General features: G+C 42.5%; 1 protein-coding gene across 9 annotated transcripts in view; it reads right to left on the bottom strand.

Moving 5' to 3' along the window:
• Window positions 1–20,655, bottom strand: part of KIF13A (kinesin family member 13A) — a 194,156-nt gene that overhangs the window by 172,791 nt on the left and 710 nt on the right. For all 9 annotated transcript variants that reach the window (XM_089776364.1, XM_089776367.1, XM_089776366.1 and 6 more), the window contains exon 2: window positions 20,376–20,469. In XM_089776364.1, the coding sequence (XP_089632490.1) occupies window positions 20,376–20,469 (94 nt within the window). The remainder of the gene's footprint in view (window positions 1–20,375; window positions 20,470–20,655) is intronic.

The following is a 20,655-nucleotide window of genomic DNA, read 5'->3' as shown; positions in this document are numbered from 1 at the left end:
GACAGCTATTCACCATCTTGTCTTTCTGCTCCGGGCCAGACAGCTCTCCTGCGGAACCAGGTAGGCACTTGGTATTTTCGTCTCCTGACGGGGGGAAAAAATCAGAAAATACTGGACATTTTAGGTGACTTTTCTGACTTTTTTTTTACTGGACAGAAGGCAAAAATACCGGACTGTCCGGGTCAATACCGGACACCTGGCGACCCCAGTGGGGTGCCCAGTGTCAGGCTTCACGTGACGTTTCAAAGCAGCAACGCCGTCTGGAGCCCAGGATCAGCAGGGGACTCCCCAGCTGACCCCAGGCTCCGTGCAGCACTGCCGCTTTGAAACGCCACATGCAGTCCATGCGGCATTTCAAAGCGGAAGCACTGCGTGGAGCCCAGGGTCTGGCCCAGGCTCTGCTTTAAAGCACCCCCCTCTTCTTTCTCATACAGGCAGCAAGGGGGAAGAGGAAAGCAACTAGTCGACTAGTGTCTCGACTATCCGATTAAGCAATTGCTTATTGGATAGTCGACTAGTCGTTTACATCCTTACAAGAGAACAAACCATTGATTTGTGTAGGTTATGCACAGAGTAGTTTTTTTGTTTATTTTGTTTTATTGAGGACACAATGTGTATAGAAAGGTTTAAGAGTTCAAATTATATTATACCCTCACCACATTCAAATATTGATAGAATTTGAGGCCTTGAACATAATTGAAAGGACTGAGTAAACTACTTGAATTTTTTTGGTAATTACTGCAACAATTGTAAATTCATTTAATATGAAAGCGTGAAAGTTACATGACTTTCAGAGCAGTTGAAAGATACAGCTTCTCAAAACTTGACTCAGAACGAATACCTTATATACATCAAGACAGTTTGATGTCTGGACAAAGATGCCTATGCTTTTCAAAATCTTTTTCAGGTTTGGATCAAAAAAAATCTGGCATCACCATTTTCTGAGTCGAACAAAAACTGCTTCCTGATTTGGGAATAAAGTAAGAGTAATTCTTCGGAGGTAAATAATTCAAAAATTGAAATTTTTGCTGCCAATTAGAGCTCAACTTCTGCCAAATATTCAAGTATGCAGAGGTAGTCATGCACTGAGCTTTAAATTCCAGAAACCATCTGGGAAAGTGTTTAACCAAGTTAGTTAAACATGAGTTTGTGAAGTTTTAAGTTATGAACAGAAATAACAAAGAGAAATTTGAGCCAGGGAAACATTATACATGATCCTCTTCAGAGAAGTGGTTCAACTGGCAAATAGGCTTCTTGCTCAAGAGTCAATTAGGGAGCTCCCTCTAATAGAGTATGTACAGAAAATCTAAGAATAAAGGTGGAAAAAACAATCTGAAATGGAAGAGTGATAAAGTGCCATTAGAAATTAATATAATTACCCTGTTTGAATGTACTTGCCAATTAATATAGTCACTGAATCCACTATCCATGCAACAAAGAATCAGGTCACCGAGAGCATCCTACAATAAAAAGTATAATAGGGATTGGGAAAACAGACCAAAAACCCAAATGCAAGGTTATTTGACTAAGATCAAAAAATACAGATTGTGTCTGTAGAAGGGAAGACTATTGCAGTTAATTGATTTAGAAGTCAGAGTGGACTAGGAACTGAACAAGCACTTCAAGTGTGATGCTGTCACATAAAAGGGGCAAGAATATATAAACAAAGAAGTAACGAGTAGAATTAGAGAGGTAATCCCTGTGTAAGGAACTGGTGAGTCTGATACTGCACTCAATTCTGGCATCCACATTTCAAAAAGGATACTGAAAACAGAGGACTAACAAAAATATGGGAAAATCTTTTGTATTAAAAGAAATCAATCTGTTCAGTTTGTCAAAGAAAACTGAGAAGAATCTTGATTATGGTGTATAAATACCTTTACAGCATGTGCAACACTAGGAACTGTATGTGGCGTTTACCAGTATGACCAAAACCTTCGACTCAGTCAACTATGAGGCTGGGTGGAAAGTCATGTCAATTTTTGGCTACCCACGCAAATTGATCACCATTTTAAGACAATGCTTCTATCCTGTACACTTACTCTACCTCTGAGCCCTTTTGCAATCTGAACTGGCATTAAAAAAAAAAAAAAGATTGTGTACTGGCACCCACCATTTTCTCAGCATCTATGAAACTGTTAGCCTCACAAAGTCTACAAAAGGGCATTGTAATCCAATATGGAACCAATAACAACCTCTTAAAACTTTCTTGTCTCCATGCCAGAATTAAAGAAATAACTGAACTCCAGTATGCAACAGACTAGAAGGAGGATTGCACACTGGAAGGAGGATCTACAAACAGCAGCTAATTGCTTCTCTGAAACTCAGTCTAGGGTTAACTCTGATCATCAGCAAAACAAAAGTTCTCCACCAGACAGCACGCCATCAACCATTCATCAAACCCAGAATAAATATCTACGTCGTCAGAGAACTGGAAAATATATGTAGAATACTTTGCTTATCTTGGCAGCCACCTCTAATGAATGGCAGACATGGACATTGAGATTGAGCACAGAATCCGCTGTGCCAACCTTCCCTTTGACAGACTGTGTCGCTGGGTGTTCAACCATCATGACATCAGAAAACACACTAGAATTCAAAAATGGTGATAATTCCAGCTCTGCTCTACAGCTCTGAGAAGCTAGGGATATGAAAGGTTAATTGGTTAACCAGTTCCAGTTAACCAGTGGGGGCTAAAGCAGCTCCCCACCTGTGGGTCCCAGAGCAGCCCTTGTCCACTATGGGCCCAGGTGCACCACACATAGGGACTGCTCTGGCAGGGCTAGAGCAGCCCCTGCCTGTGGCAGGGGAAGCCAGTAGAAACACCTGGGCTGGAGCGCCCCCAAACCCACTCCCTCTTTTAATCACTTAACCAGTTAAACATTACTCTTAACCAATTAAAACGGGATTATACATCCCTAATAGAAACACCCAAAAAACCTGGAATGCCACCACCAGCACTTCAGAAGATCCTCAATCACTGTGTTGCCCTCAAACTGCCTCTGCTCCACTCCTTCCCCCAACTTCCATCCCTTCCAAACAATGCAAGCTGGGTAATAACTGTGGGCTTGGTGTGGGACAGCAGCAGGGGTAGGGTTCCCCAGCGCTGTGTGGCATAAGCCAGAGCAGCTCAGCAGCAGCCTCCTCCATTCTGCCACCCTTTCCCACCCTACCGTGCTCCACTTCTCTGCAGCAATGTGACACAGAATGCCCTTGGACTGGGGCATTCTGCTTCCCACTAGGAGTGTTCAATTTGGTTTAGTTTAGTTTGGCTATTCCATCAACTAGTTGATTACTCAATAACCAGGGGAGCTGCAGAGGGGTTAGCTCCCAGCCCCAGGAGCTAACCCCACTGTGCTTCTGCCTTTTAAATGTATTGAGAGCCACTGGCTCTCAATACATTTAAAAGGCTGGTGCACATCAGGTGGACCTGGTGTGAGCTGAGACAGCTGATTCCAGGCTCATGCTGGGACCCCCTACTGCGAACCAGCCTTAAATGTAAAAAGACTGGAGCATAGCGGGGGGACCCAGCTCAAGCCGAGATTCAGCTATCCTGGCTCATGCTGGGTCCCCTCTACTACGCTTCTGATTTTTAAATGTGTTAAGATGCTGTGCCTCTACTTTTTAAATGTATTAACACATTTAAAAATCCCGCTGGAGAGGCAGTTGCTTCCTGGGGGGTACGACTCCAGCCCTCAACCCCAGGTTTTTTTTAATATGTTAATACATTTAAAAAGCAGAAGCACAGCATCTGGGATGGGCTCATGCCCGGTTCCTGCTACCTCCCTGCCTCCCCTGCCCTCTGCGGAGATGGTGCTGGAGCAACCGGCTTTTAAGCCAACTCCCCCCAGCACCGGCTCCTGTTCCCCACCCCCTTGCTGCCTCTGATAGTCTGACTTGTTGCTTACATCCCTACTTCCCACTACTGTGGTGAAGCAAAGGGCAGTGGGCTGGGAGAAAATGGTGGGCTAAGGCAGACCAGCATGCCAGGTTGCTCCAGTTCCCGCCACCATAGTACAGGGGGGAGTCCCTGGAAACCATTTATAGGAAGGTTGAGAGGGCCACAGGGGAGCCCACAAAACCACAGGGCATGAGGCAGCCACCACCTAGAACCATCCTACGGATGGGATGGCTCTGCCTCACACAGGCCAGCATCTTCATCATTAAATCCCTGATTATTCAGCACCAACTGGAGCAGGCAGTGTGCACATGCCTAATGTAATGATGTGAATGGTTTAACAGTTAACCAGTTAGTATCCTCTCTACCACAAGACGCTTGAACAGCACTAACTCCAGCCTGGCCAAAGCAGCTCCTGACCATGAGGGGGAGCACGCCAGCCTGCCTGCTGCCATTTAATCAGCTAATTAGTTAAACAATGTTTAACCAGTTAACTAATTAACTGGAATTTTACACCTCTAGACAGATATATACATACCAAAACAACTGCTACATGCAAAACTCAGAGGAAAAAGGAAACCAGGAGCACAAAAGAAACCCTTTAATGACATCTTCAAGATAAATATTGAGATGTGCAAATGACACCTCACACTGGGAGACAGTTGCCCAGGATAAGGATTAGGGATGTACGCGACTAGTTGACTATCTGATAAGCATAAACTTATCAGAAAGTCAAGTAGTGACTCGACCACAGTAAAATTCCGATGGTCCAGCATTTGATGGTCCGGCACCATCAGGAACCCGGAAGTGCTCCGGGCAGCCGGACCATTGGAGCTGCTCTGCCCCCAGCTTCCCTGATTCAGCTGCTGCTAAAACTGACCAGCGGCTGAATCGGGGAAGCCGGGGGCAGAGCAGCTGGAGTGCTGCCGGGTGGTCCCGTAGCGCTGCCCCTCGGGGCTGCGGGACCAACCCGGCAGCACCCCTGGTGTTCCCGATTCAGCCGCTGCTGAAACTGACCAGCAGCTGACTACAGGAAGCCGGAGGCAGAACTGCTCTGCGTCGACTTCCTGGAATCAGCCCCTGATCAGTTTCAGCAGCGGCTGACTTGGGGACACCTGGGACAGAGCAGCTGGGGTGCTGCCGGGTTGGTTCCGCAGCGCCGAGGGTTGGCGCTACCAGACCAACCCAGCAGCGCCCCAGTTGCTCTGCCCCAGGCATCTGGATTCAGCCGCTGTTGAAACTGACCAGCGGCTGACTCCAAGAAGCCCGGGGCAGAGCAATTCTGCCTCAGGCTCCCTGGAGTCAGCCGCTGATCAGTATCAGGACTTGGGGTGCTGCCGGGTTGGTCTCGCTGCGCCAAGGGTCGGTGCTACCGGACCAACCCGACAGCACTCCAGCTGCTCTGCTGCAGGCGTCCCCAATTCAGCCACTGCTGAAACTGACCAGCAGCGGCTGAATCAGGCTGGGGCAGAGCCGGACTATCAGAAGGGGGGGGCTATGAGAGGTCTGGGGTGGCATCCCCCCCACCCCAGACCTCTTATAGCCCCCCCTTCCGATAGTCCGGCAAATCTGATAATCCAGCACCCCCTGGGCCTAATGGTGCCGGATTATCAGAAGTTTACTGTAATTGCTTCCCCACACCTTGCTGTTTCCCTCAGGAGCAGAAGCCAGCACTGGGGGTGCCGGCTTAAAAGCTGGTTCCTCCCAGCACTGTCTCCGGGATGCCACCTGCTCCCTCTCCTGCTGCCTCTATCAGTGACAGCAGGGGGGGATAGGGAAGGGTGCTGTGAAGCAACCCCCTGTCTGCAGCGGTCCCAGTGAGGAGCTGGGCTCCCGCACAAACAGTAGCTGCTATCACCAAGGAAGTGTCAGAAGTAAGAAAGGTAAGTGAAGGAGTGGGAGAGAAAGGAGGACAAAATCAGAAGGGAAAAAAGTTAAACTACGTTTCAGTCTTTAAAAATAAATGTGTAACTTCTACAATGGAAAGCAAGCACTTGAAAAACTTCAGTTACAAAGATAAATCTGAAGTTAAAATCCACTGTTACTTCAACAGAAGCAGATATATTTTTGGATGACAGTCATTTATTGCCTTAATTTAGGAAATTAAAAGGGGCAAAACAGTGCAAAGAAAACCTCTGTTAACATTAAAGCAATTTGGTGACACACTTGACGTTAGATGGCTATGGCTTTGGGGACACAAAAACTGAGGCTAATTTCACAATCTCTGGAAAAAACAATGAATAGTCTAGCAACACCTTAAAGCACAACAAAACATGTAGATGGTATCATGAGCTTTCGTGGCCATTTTCTGGCCACAGTTACATGTAGCCATGCAGTGGACCTAATCCTGTATTTCTTGCAAACACAACGCTCTATACCTAAAAAAACAAGTAATGCACAGTGCAATACCATGAAATGCCACAAACTGAACAAGTTGTTACAGAATCATCATGCTTGCCATAGAAAACACCATCAGATGGTGCAGAATTGGAGATGCCATTATTACAAACATACGTCCTTTAAGCAACATTTCCACAAAAGGAACCAGGCCACAATCATAGAAATAAATCATATCCATTGACTTAATTTTTAAAAATATTCTTCACATAAAAGTAAAGCTATACAGTAAACTTCCGATAATCCGGCACATTTAGGACCCAGGGGGTGCCGGATTATCAAATATGCCGGACTATCAGAAGGGGGGGGCTATGAGGGGTCTGGAGTGGGATGGGGGGATGCTACCCCAGATCCCCTCATAGCCCTCCCTTCTGATAGTCCGGATGTGCCCCAGGAGTCCCTGATTCAGCCGCTGCTGGTCAGTTTCAGCAGTGGCTGAATCAGGGACGCCTGCAGCAGAGCAGCTGGGGTGCTGCTGGGTTGGTCCGGTAGCGCCGACCCTTGGCGCCGCGAGACAAACCCGTCAGCACCCCAGCTGCTCTGTGGGATGCCTGGGGCAGAACAGCTGTGGTGCTGACGGGTTGGTCCCGCAGCGCCGCTCCTCGGCGCTACTGGACCAACCCAGCAGCTCCCCAGCTGCTCTGTCCCAGGTGTACCCAAGTCAGCTGCTGCTGAAACTGACCAGCGGCTGATTCCAGGAAGCTGGGGCAGAGCAGCTCTGTCTCCGGCTTCCTGGAGTCAGCCGCTGGTCAATTTCAGCAGCAGCTGAATCCGGGACAGCTGGGGTGTTGCTGGGTTGGTCCCGCAGCCCCTAGGGGCAGCGCTACTGGACCTACCCGGCAGCACTCCAGCTGTTCTGCCCCCTGCTTCCCAGATTCAGCACTGGTCAGTTTTAGCAGCGGCTGAATCGGGGAAGCCGGGGGCAGAGCAGCTCCAATGGTCCGGCTGCCCGGAGCACTTCCGGGTTCCTGATGGTGCCAGACCATCAGGAGTGCCAGACCGTCAGATGCCGGACCATCGGAGTTTTACTGTACTTAGGCAGCTAACCATGTACCTCTATGATGAGCACTTTTTTTTAAATCACGTTGAAATCAAAGCTGCTAAAGTCATATACTGTAGGCCACATTAAATAGAGACCATCACTATATGTCAGCACATATTCATCAGTTTCTTTGATGGTTTTATATGACTTATTTGAACATGTTTGGTTTACAAAGTTTAATTTTAAAAATCTTTCAGAAGCGAAGACCTATCATCACCCGTAAACAGTAAGTTTTAATAGGAAAATAATATTCCGAAACAATAACTTTGCAGTGAGATAATATATCATTCAGTATAAATAACAAGGAGTCCTCTGTCATATTAAAGACTAACAGATTTATTTGGGCATAAATTTTCATGGGTAACAAAGTGATTTTTATGCACGAAAGCTTATGCCCAAATAAATTTTAGTCTTTCAGATACCACAAGATTCCTCGTTGTTTTGGCATATACAGACTAACACTTAACATTACTATTAAATCAAAAATAACTTGTGTTGATCACAGTGATTTAAGAAAAATACTAGGATTAACAACTGAGAAAATAGAAATAATGCTCTCAGTCCAGCAAGGTTTTCTTCATAGACAGACATATGGCCAATTTACTTGTCACTGCTTATGCTTTTAATTTCATGTACTTTACCCCGTCTGGACAATGAAAAACAGATAAGGTATATTAATTTTTTTTACAAACCAATTCACTATTTCTTCCAGTTAACTCAAACGTAGCAATGTTTGGGTAGCAGCAACAATAAGGTTACATTCAAATCCAAAACAAATGTTCCATTATAATTCAAAAATACATTTGTTGTTGTGGTTTTTTTTTAAAATAGCAACACATGAAAATTCATATTTGGGACTAACGTACACAACTGCATTCCCTTTAAATTTAAAACATAGGAAGACAAGAATTTAAGAGGCTACACACACACAAAATCCTAAAATCTGTATTCAAAGTAATTCTTTTAATGGCATGATCTACCCAGATGATAGGAATATAGTTTATTTGCATTTGTGTAAAATAAGTCAGGAAATTAGAAGCAACTGGCAACATAAATTACACTTTATGTCAATATCCCATTTCAAATTATGTTCTTGAGACAGGTCTTGTGTTTTGTCTTCCATTTTAAAGCTCAAAGTGAGCAGGAAAACAGTCACTTGTAGGAGCTTTGATTAGAGGAAATACAGCAGGATTGAAAATCCTGATCTGTTAGGACTTAAGTGTCAAAACTCAGTTCTCTTAAAATTACAAAATGCCTTGAGAATGTTAAGGTATCTATCTTCTTGAGGGGACAGAAAATTCAGTTCACAGTTGTTTTGGATAGACTATCTTTCACTTGTAAAACTCAGGGCTTTGGCAGAGGCTGTTTGGTATATTCTTGGAAAATTAAATTCCTCATGGTGGCCAAGAACATATGCATAAGTTTAATACAGTCCTATATTCCCATGAAGAAACTGCACTTGCCAGGAATTTAGAAAAGCTGATGGACTCTAGAGTGAACTTTTCTATCCTCATAATTACATATTAACTCACTTTAATATGTATCAATGAAGGCAGTTATCTAATAGCTAATGTCAAGAGGAAGTTGAAATCTGTAGTCACAACAATGAAATGCTTGAAGGTCAATTAAGCTATAATTTATACAACTTTTTTTAAAAAGTAAGAGAAAATTCATTAAATCACCCTTTATGAAGAATATTGCAACCTATAGCTGGGCTGTGGTTCTCAAATACAGGTTTTATTATCTTAATCAAAAAAGGCTTTCCAGAAAGGAAGGTCCGAGAGTTTATATGAAATCATATTTTAGTCTCATAACAGAACAGTTTAGCAAACATAAAACAAAATATAAAACAGTGCCGGTTAATTCAGTGAGTAAAAATTATGACCTATATTTTACAGGAAGTCAGATTTCATTTCTCTGGCTGTAAAAATCCGCTATGTAGAGAATTCATTAATTGACTTTTGCCAGATTTTGGCAAGTAAATGTTTTGGTATTTTTCCAAGTCTAATAAAATACTCAATTAAAAACATATGTAGATAGCTGAAGGTTGTATTTTTAAAAATACATCTTCTACTATATGTAGTAGAGTTTGTGCGTCTCTGTGTCTATGCCTCCATCTGTGAGTCTGTCTGTTCAAGAACTCTTCCTAAACTCTAAAAGCTAGGACCACCAAATATGGTATGCAGCTTCCTCTTATCACAACTTAAAGCAAACTCAGGTTGTGCCAGGACAATGGGACATGCATGGAATGGGATAGTTTCAGATCTAACAGAAAGGGTGGGGTGTGATGGGAGAGAGTTAAACTCATGAATGACCAGAGCCCCAGCCAAACCATGGCCCCCTCTGCCCTGGGGAGAAGTTGGTAGGCCAGCTCCCCGTGGCTTCCCCTCTCCCTCAGGGAGAAGTCAGTTCCCCCACCCAACCCCAAGGAGAAGCCAGCAGGTAGGCTGCACATCCCCCCTCCATCACCTGGTAACTGGGTACCACTGGTTAAGTCTTCTAGTATTTATAGGAAATTTATTTTAAAATACTCAACCTACAGTAACATGATTTTAAAGCAATTGTTCATGTCCTATTAGCCACTGATGTAGAGTAAAAGTTTACTCTGAAAGCCACTATATTAAGAAAAAAATTGTATTGAACAAGTGTTCATAAAACATTTTTTGAAAATACATATGTGCATGTACACCTAAATCCAGCCAAAGCAACTGGGTTAAATAATTAATGTTCACAAAGTGCTCTGAGGTTCTTTGATTGAAAGTGAATTATTATCACTGAATGCAAAGATATCCATTTATATAAAATGTTAAAGATTTTATGTTCCCTTATTCATAAACCAATTTAGCAATTAATCTTTGTCTTGTATCAGAGGGGTAGCCGTGTTAGTCTGAATCTGCAAAAGCGACGAGGAGTCCTGTGGCACCTTATAGACTAACTGAAGTGTAGGAGCATAAGCTTTCGTGGGCAAAGACCCACTTCGTCAGATGCATCTTTGTCTTATTACAACTAAACTAGTACTGTATAAATGTCATGTCTTCAGGTCATTAGTTCAAATCCACACCAGCTTAATAGTGATGAAATACTGTTAGCGTATAATGGCCACCCAGGGTGCATCTAGACTACATGGCTCCATCGATGGAGCCATGTAAAGTAGTTTACTTGGCATAGTCAAAGAAGTGGGGATTTAAATAATCCCCGCTTCATTAAAATAAAAATGGCCGCTGCACTGTGCTGACAATCAGCTGATCTGGCACAGCGTGGATGTCTAGATGCGGCAAGGTCAACAAGGGAAGCCTTTGTCAACCGCTCCAGTAAACCTTGTCGACCTTGCCACATCTAGACTGCCGCGCTGTGCCAGATCAGCTGATTGTCGGCACAGCGTGGCAGCCATTTTTATTTTAATGAAGTGGGGATTATTTAAATCCCCGCTTCTTTGCTTATGCCGAGTAAACTACTTTACATGGCTCCGTCAACGGAGCCATGTAGTCTAGACGCACCCCCAGTGACTATGTGAAACCATTAGCTTCAGATTGGCTCCTAATAGCTCTCACAAGCCATCAATACATTATTTGAGTGTCCCCCATTCAGTACCATGGAGTGACAAAAACCGTGAGGCTGATAAGGGAATTTAGTAGCTCATGATATTTTTTTAATCAAATTAACAGCATGTTCCCCAATGATATATTGAAGTTTTTAATATTCAAGTTTGGTCAATTAGAGAAGCAGACCAAGGACTACAATGTTGGAAGGGAGTTCATTTTCCTTCCAAATCAATCTGAAATAAAGGAACATGATCTCTAGCATCAGAAATACAGAATATTTCCACTTGTGTAAGAAATCCCACCAACAAATCTCCATCAGAGGCTTCTCTCAAAGTTAGGGGTTGTAACTCCTTTGTGCTGATCAGTTACTGTATACTCAAAATTCAAGCTGTTTACCAATAGCAATAATTCCTCTCTGAATCATTAAGTGGTAAAGATCTGTGCTTTGGGGGTAATGGTCTCCAATTCAATATAGGGATGTTAAATATTAGTTAACTGGATAATCAATCAGTTACTTGACTATTCTATAGTCTAGCCCACTGCTGAGGAGCGCCCTGCCACTTCGTGCTGTTGCCTCTGTATCAGAAGCAGCAGCAGGGGGTATCAGGTTGGAGGTGGTCCATAAGGGGAGCCAGTTTAAAAAAAATGGCTCCCCTTGTGGACTGGCTGCCTGTCGCTCCACACTGCTTAAGAGGCAGCAGCATGGGGTGGCAGCAGCCCCTGTCCAATAGGGGGTCTGAGCTTCTGGACCCGACGAAAGCTGGGCTGCCTGTCTACTTGGCTCCTAATTCACTTTAAATGCAGAGCCGCAGCGGAAGTAGGCCCCAAACCCGGTGCAAACCAGGATTGAGCTGGGCTGCTTGCCAGCCTGCTAAAAAAATTTACAGATGGATGAAGGGGGAAATGCATATAGTCTATAACATTAACCGATAAGCTTTTGCTTACTGGTTAATCAACTATACTATTGTATCCCTATTTCAATATCCACAAACAATCACTGAAGTTGTACTGGGATATAAACTTCTGTGCAGCTCAGGCTCTCAGGACAAGCTTCCTTTAACAGTATGATGTCTAACATTCTGGCTAAGTGAATCTTGTTCATTTTACTGACTACTCCCTCCAGGTAGAAGGTAAGAGATGACTGCTGCTATCCTTCAGTTAACTTGGTAAAGACTTGGGTGCTCAAAGTCCCAAGTTTACTTCCAGGTGACCAGCTGTGGTGCAGACTGCTGCATGGGCATGGTGGCAGCCCTTGCTTTAGTTTTTCACATGTTTACTAGTGTATACAAATGTGTCTCCCTCACTACCCTTGTTTTATATTTGCTACAGAACCTTCATAGTCTGAACCCTGTAATACACTTGCATATACAAAGGACAAGGAATGGCAAGGATTAGGAAAATAAACAATCCTGTAGTGATTAGTTATTCAATATTACTGGCACAAATTAACCAGAAAGGCAGGAGACAAATAAGCAGAGATTGTGCTACTCTCTCACCTGTAAGTATAAAACACAAGTCTCACTGGAAGGGCAGTCAATGAGGTTACCTGCACTAATCAACTTTTACCTAAACAGTGGATAGAGGACTTCTGGTTTTGTCAACCTCTCACCTCCCCCAGAAAAACGTACAGTGATCTTTATGACAGCAAAAGAACATAGGTGAACAATGTAAATATTAAATGTTAATAATGTAGTTTTAAGCATTATTTTAAATGTCAGATAGCAGAAATACCAGCAAAATGAGTACAGCTTTATGAATTAGTTTTATTTAACATTAAAATATTCCTGCTTGTAAAAGACTTCCTTACCTCACTTTAATAAATTCAATAACCATAAAATGAAACACTTCCACTACTAATTAAATAGGATATTTGAAAAAAAATATGGTGGTATTTGGTTATGATTAAAGTATATCATCAGTTCTTAACAAGTATTGTATTACTACATATTACACAACAGCAAGCACACTTGTTAATATTGAACAAATCTTTCACTGAAGTGGACCCACACTGTCCCCCACTTATTACAGTATTGAGGTCTATTTGTGTGCATAACATTGTAGGACTTAGGCCAAACAGGAATATTCTTTACTACCACCTAGCTAAAGACAAGTATGTAGATCCCAATTCACTAAAAACGTATTTTGCTAATTAGTAATGAACTGAAGCACTTGCTTAATTTTAATCAGGTGTGTAAGTAATTTGATAATCAGGGTTATATCAATGAGCTAAGACAGTACTACTTTTACTATAATAAAAAAATAAGTGGTAGGTTTTCAATGTCAACTTTAATTTAACTGGCACTGAAGAGTTTTTGCAAATTCAAAAATCCTACTAAATACAAAACAGATCAACAATGCTGACAGATTGCAGTTTTATTTCCCAGCAAGTTTCAAGGTTTGTAACTGTTTTTCATTAATATAGTTATTGCATATTACCAAAACTATAGTAGGAGGGAAGAAAGGGAGCCCTGAAAATAATTTCCTTTCCTTCGCCCGATAAATTTCAAGTCTTTATAAATAATTTCATTTCAGTATCTAATGCAGGGAAATTCAGCAGTAATCTTGATCTCAAAACATTCAAAGGCTAAGATAATAAGCAGGAATAAACATGCTTGTTCAGACCAACTACAGGATTTAAGTATATCTACAGGGTTGCTAATCTCTAACAAACTACTTCTACATTTCATTGTGTGGGGTATTCCTAACATTGTATGATAGATCTGCAAGTGAAACTTTTGATTGCTTCATCTTTTTGACCATTCACTTTATAAATGTTTCACCCATGGTTATGTAAAGGAAGGCGGGAAAGCTAGGAACATCTGTTCAAGACACCAAGAACAGTTTCCCTTTCCTCAAATGCTTCTCTTCTATTCTTGTTCTAATATGCCACCAGTCTATTTCTTCTATTCAGAAAAATCTGCCTATAATACGAGCTTCCTTCAGCAATGCCATTTAAAGACCCAAGCACAAGGTACTTTTAGCTCTCTGGATTTTAAACTTGTTAAAAAACAATAGGTTTTCTCATTCAATCTGCTTCAGGCCACCTCAGAAACAACACCACCATATACGCATAACTTGAACTCTAGAATTTTTAATAATGTGGAATTTGAGAATAGCACTTTTCTGGAATAGAACCTAGCCATGATGTAGGTAGTAAACGAAGTGAAATGTTACTGAAACAGTTCAGGAATGCAATTTCTCATCCCATACATATTCCATAAGCGAACACACGTCTTTTTGGAAGAGGATTCAAAGCTAATAGTTTACAAGCTGAACACTGAGGCATAACAAGACAACTAATTTTAAGAGCGGTCAAAATCTTTTACAATAGACAAAGGCAATGGTTCCCGTTATTCTACCCACTACCTGAGGTGCATGATATCTAGAACACATGCAACCAAACCTTTTATCTGGTTGATAATTCCTTCAGACATGGGGAGAGTTAGCAGCTGTTTCATTTCACTTCACACTCTTTTCAGAAAAGTTCCAGTTTAAAGCAGTGATTGTTGCAACACACACTAACTCCTAGCAGTGACCATAACCTCCTCGTCTCCTCAGATGGTCCAACTTTGGGTAAATCAAAACAAAATACCACCACTGAAATTTATACTGATTCAGGATTCCCCTCTCCTTTGGGGATAGAAGAGGTGAAAGAAACACAGAATTATTATTGCATACATTTCTTTCTTAAACAGCTATTTTTAAATATTATTAACTAGCTAGGAAATTAGTGCCTCAAAGATAATAAGCAGTCATTTTAAAAGAGCAGAGAGGCCTACAAAAATTTCATTGATCTCTGCTCATGACCAGATGGGGGCTAGACCACGGGGCCTGATGCAGGATGGGTGCCAGGGACAGGACACTGTGACCAGATGAGGGTCTGTCTGCCCATCTGGTGTCTGTGCCCCCATTGGGCAGGTGTCTGGCCAGGGGGAAGAGGTCAGGAGCAGTTGGGGGCAGGATATGTGGCCAGGGGGAAAAAGGACAGAAGCAGGGAAGAGTAAAGGAGCAGGCTTGGGGCAGGGTGTCTGGCCGGGAGGGGTAGGAGGGGGGCAGGAGTTGGCTGGGGATATGGGGTCTCGATGTGGGAGAGGATGCATGAGGCACTGAGGGTGCAGGGTCTGGGCATTAGGGGTTGGGTGAGCACTTGTTCTCACATAGTGTGTTGCTCTCAGGCACCGGAAGCTTTCTGCACTGCTGTCCCCAGTAAGGATGCTAAATATCGATTGACTAATTGAATAGTTGATGCATTTTGGCATTGACTGTTGGATAGGGTGATCCTGCCTTTGAAGTGTAGCAATAGCCCTAGGGCTGTTGCTACACTTCCAAGGCGTAAGCGTTGTGAGGCGCCTGGGATCAGCTAGGGACTCCAGCTTATCCTGGGTTCCACACAGTGCTGCTGCTTTGAAACGTCATGAGGAACCTGATGCCAGGCTCTCTGTGGTGTTTCAAAGCAGCAGAGTCACGTGGAGCCCAGGATTAGCTGGGCATTGCCGCTCTGGCCCTGGACTGCACGCAGTGTTTCAAAGTGGCAGCAACACGAGGAGCCCGGTGTCTGCCCCCAGGCTCCAAGCGGCACTGTCACTTTGAAATACCCCCTCCTCTTCCTCCTCTGCTCCCCCACAGGAAGCCAGCACAGTCACTCTAATTTTGCAGGGAGCCACGAGGCTGGAGCACCTGGCCCAAGGCAGGCAGTGGTGGTTCCCTGCTGGGTCATGTAGCGTCAGGGCTCTAGACCCGGGAGCAGAAGTGGGACTGGAGGTGGCTGGATGAGAAGCGGCAGAGGTGGGGGAGCAGCAGAGCTCGCTGAGCGCCATGTGAGCTGGAGCCTATCAACAGTGGCGGAGCAGGGCACTGGAGCTGCTTCCCACCAGGGCCTCAGAAAGCAGCAAGGAGCCACTGCCACTCCCTGTAGGAGAACCGAGGGCACTCCCTGAGAAGGGGAACCCCAAGCCATGTCACCCGCTTCCCCTTCTGTCTCTGCCGAGGCTGGGGGGGGCAGGGTGACACAGATTGATGTGATGACATCACTCTGTCATCCCGCAGGGAAACATTTTTTAGAGAGACACAGACTTTATAATGGGATAGAAGTTCTAAATGCAAAGTAGAATCTTATAATAATCCCAACAAAAATAAACAGAAATAAATGTTTTCAATACTTTCAGAAACCTTTATTCCATTTCCTCATTGGCTCCAATCACTCATTAATGTGATAGGTGATTACTATATTTATTTGAGGCACAGGATGGAACTATTTGGGGAGATATAAAACAACAGAATACACTTATAAACTCTCCAAGGCAATATCCATTTCTAAGAGAATATTAGTTGAGATACAATGTTTCATATATTTGGTAAAGGAAAGATTTTAGTAAGGAATGTGATTTCCTTCCTCCAACTGAAGATAGACAAGTCATCTGTGCAGAAAAAAAAAACATTGATTTGCTTCTCCATCCACAAAGCCCTACAGCTATCAGTTAAAGATAAGGGAACAATTACAATTGTTACTCATAACACTTATCCCTGATCTTACTGCTGAAAGATCCCAACTCTAATGCTTTGTCTAGCATTGAAGGTGGTGCAGCTCAGGTCTGTAAAAAGGAGCCATTTAACATTCACTTCCTGATGTGAGTCAAAAACTGAACCAAATAAGCGCTCTCTAATTCATTGAAATTAAAATGCAGATTTCTTCTAGATTTTGATGTTCTTGCTGAATGCATAATTAGAATTCAAAAATCATATTTGTCTGGGCAGAAAGCCAGCCTGCTCTGGTTAGTTCTCTAAATGAAGAGAGAACACTAATACCAAACTAATTTAATATTATGTGTCTTTTGTTATTAAATGTTTTGAAAGGCAATGTGACCAGGTGGTTAGAGCAAGGGACCTAAAGCCAGGAAACACTGGCTCAACTTACTACTCTGCCACTGTCTCACGGCGTGAATGTAGGTAAATGACAGCTACTGGTTATCTTCACCTCTAAAATTTGGAAATATTTATTCACCTGTCTACACCACAAAATCCCACTTTTGTAAAGATAAAGCCTAAAGTTTACAAAATTAAAAATACCAATGTGTTAGCTACTAGTCCAAAATAAAACTAACCACCCTTATGAAACAGACAAGTTTGTACAGCTCCACTTCTCATCAACTGAGAACTGTTTTCCAAAAGCTAATCTTCTAGAAATTAGTGCCAGCTTGTTTAATTATGAATGTGGATGAAAGTTGTCGGATCATTCTGTTTTAGACAATCTGTTCAGTGAATTTTAAATGGCAGCTCCAGGAGGTCCTGAAACCTATTTTGTCATCACTGATTTCTTGGCTTTAATTCCATTAAGAAGAAGCAATTATGGGAGCCAAGCTTGCCTGCTTCCTTTGGTAGAAACCATTTACTTTTATCATGAATCACAGTATAAAACTTTTATTTTCATGTAACTATAAGGGCAATTTTTCAATATAAACATTTGTCAATGGAAGTGACAGCACAATTAAAATTTTAAATACACTTTTTCCTACATTATCTCAACTGCCTCTCATCTCTTCTTCTCTTTCAAGTATGGATAGCTCTTATTACATGAAAATGATTCTATACATGTTATGCCCAGTTCTACAGTGCTTACTCACATTGACTAATAAGTAGTTCTACTGAACTCAACGGGAACACGCACACTGAATGAACTACCCAGCATGAGTAAGGTGACAAAACTAAGCCCCACTCAGTGCTTTCCACCCAAAAATTAATTTTGATTAGTCATATAACTTTTCATCTTTAATATGCAGCTACAAGCAAAAATAATGGTGAAGTGATCAACCAGTAACATAACAAGTGAAATACAAGATTGCTAACTGAAAAATAAAAAGTTAAGCCACACAAAAAAAAGCATTTGGTGCTTTTATCTCTGCTTAAAAATTAATGCAAATAAAAGCAGCATTGCTGCAGTGATTCAATTAAATTCATATAAACAGTGCCTTTGGAAATGCATAAAAATATAAAGAACCAATATTATTTCTCTAGAACCAATATTATTGTGAGTATTCAGATGAGGGAGAAAAGCATGTCAAATTAACAGATTTTAAGGGGTTCCACTCAACATCAGGAGGATCCAACAAGCTTCAGGAAAAGGCTATGCATAAAATCTAGATTTGGAAGATACTGAACAACAATTTTATTTAGACAAAAATGATCAATATTAACTGATCAATGTCTACTACATATTCCAATGCACTGTCCTTGAAGTGTGTAAATAAGTAAGATTTAATTTTCTTAGCAAAACTATATTAAATATTAACAATCAACTAAGACCCCAAAGCTGGACTGAGCTCAAGGTGGGAAGACTCCTGCGTTTGTTGAAGAACCCTACTTCTGAGAGAGTAAGATTACATGAAGGTGCAAGGAGTATGCACGTATAGTTATCAAGATAAAATTGGCTCTTAATTCTAGCAAGGTAAAAAAAGGAACCGATATATTCATAACAGGTGATAAAGCAACAAACACAAACAAACCGCATGTGGTCTTAGTGCTGTACCTTCTTCCCAATATAAACTGTAGACATTCATTTCAACAGTTACTTCTGAAAGCTTGATTCTACTCTGGTATATTTATACATTTGTTCTTACTTTTTTTAGACCTATATACACAATTTATTTCTTCCTTTAGTTTGGTATAAAGTTATGAAATATGTACGGAGAAAAAAATTACACCTGACCAGTCCCGGATGAGGGATTTTGCCAGACCAGGGGAGGTCATTACTGGCCCCCATCACTGCCTTGGCTCCTACTTCCTTCCAGCCCTGCTGCCCTGCCAACCCCACTGAGCAGTCTCTGCTGCTGGGGCTCTGGGACGCGCTGGGCAGTCATGCGCAGCGGCTCCAGGACCCACTAGGCAGCTGCGTGCCAATGACACAGCTCACTACACCACCAGGCCACCCCTACTACAGCTCCCAGCCGCACCAGGCAGCCGCACACGGGGTCTCCAAACCCTGCTGGGAAGCTCCGCCATCAGCTGGCTTGAAAGCAGCCCACTTGCCCTGCCATCCCCTGCTGCTGACCCTACACAGGAACTCTCTGTCCTGCAATATCTGCGCCAGATCATGGATGTTGCCAGACCAGAGAGTCCCAATTCATAACATTTCAACCTTTATCAAAGTTCTGTCAAACCTACACATTTTAGATTATTTGTATTACAGTAGCATTTATGAGCTGCAAGCCAGATAAGGGTTTTACTGTGCTAGAGACTAGACATACATATAGTGAACAGCCTGTACCCTGAAAAGCTTGCATTCTAAATAGGTAAGAGACTAAGACTATATTTATTATTCCCATTTTACTGATGGGGAACCAGGATGCAGAGGAATTACTTGACTTAGCCAAGATCACACAAAGTCTGGCAAAGAACCAGGAAATGAAACCAAATCTTCCCAGTCCCAAACCAGCTCATTAATCCCACAAGACTGGGTTTCCTTATGCTATCAAAATGGTTAAGGCATACACGTTAAAGTCTCAGATTTAAGATATAAAGCATCATTAAAGTGTAAAATAATTTCTAACAAAAAAGCACCAACATAAATAATTTCAAAGCCATGCCTATGAGAAGTGCAAGCAGTCTCATAGGAAAATGGTCATAACTATAATTATTTGCCCAATTCCCTGCTTTTAAGCATAAAATATATTTAGAGTGCTAAGCACAAGGATCAATCAACAGGTAACTGAACAGATTAGCACACAATGCAACTCTTCCCCTCATGCCCTCCCAAATGAAAAAAAAAATCTTTTCCTGCTCTGATCTATTTTTACAATCTGTTGCATTGGTATTTTGGATGATTTCCAAAAGTATTCTTTACAGGGACTTCACAAGTAAATGCCAGATCTCTGAATTATTTTAGCACATTCTCTTATACCGCTTCACAGAACAGAACAGCATTAATAAGGGATCCAGCAGTCACAACTTTTCAAATGCAAATATGTTGCAACCGGTACATACAGCCCTTAAAGAAACCTTCCCCAGCATCTAAAATCCAGCACACAACTTTTGTTCCCTCATATCAAATCTGAAGGTTACAGCAACTCATTAACAGAATCTCCTTAATGAAATTGCCAAAAATGGTATGGATTTCTCAGTTTCTTGCATTCTACAACTAACTAGTCCCATCTAACAGCTGATGAAAGCATAAATCTTTAAACAAATAATGAAAGCTTCTAACGATCTTTTGCTTCTTCAAAAGCAATATTGGTCCAAACTCTTCTGATAGGGTGTGAAAAGATAAACTTGGGGCCTGATTTCTACCTCACTGATGCAACTCCGCTAATGTTATTGGCATCTCACACAACTACAATCAGGCTAATGGACTTTTTTCTAAACAGCTTCCAAAAGTAGCCGAGGGAATATTAAGAAGCTGCTTCCCCTCAACAAAAGCACACAAACAACTCATTGTTTGAGCCTCTGCTTAAACCAAAGTAGGCAGGGATTTCAGGATAAGGATTTTTAAAAATTTAATGTGTACCTGTTTTCTCCATGTTTGGTGTTTGAAGGGGGAGGGTGCAGCACAGTCTGATTCCCTTGCATCTCCACAATGCACTTGGTGTTCAAATCCAGCTCTAGAAATGAGCATGACAGACCAGAATAGTCCCTTCGTGCACAAAAACGGCACACAGGCACCCCTCCTCCCTGCCAAACCCCCTCCCCCCCCATTTCTCCCCAGAGCTACAAAACAGCCCTCCCCAGACGAGAGGAGAAGAAGTTGGGTGTTCCTCCCCGGAGTCTCAGGCTCCCCCAGTTAATCC

The sequence above is a fragment of the Pelodiscus sinensis genome, chromosome 2, assembly GCF_052426305.1.
Source record: "Pelodiscus sinensis isolate ZL-2025 chromosome 2, ASM5242630v1, whole genome shotgun sequence".
Taxonomy (NCBI): Eukaryota; Metazoa; Chordata; order Testudines; family Trionychidae; genus Pelodiscus; species Pelodiscus sinensis.
The sequence above is the reverse complement of the archived record's forward strand: the minus strand, read 5'-3'. Positions and strand labels throughout refer to the sequence as shown.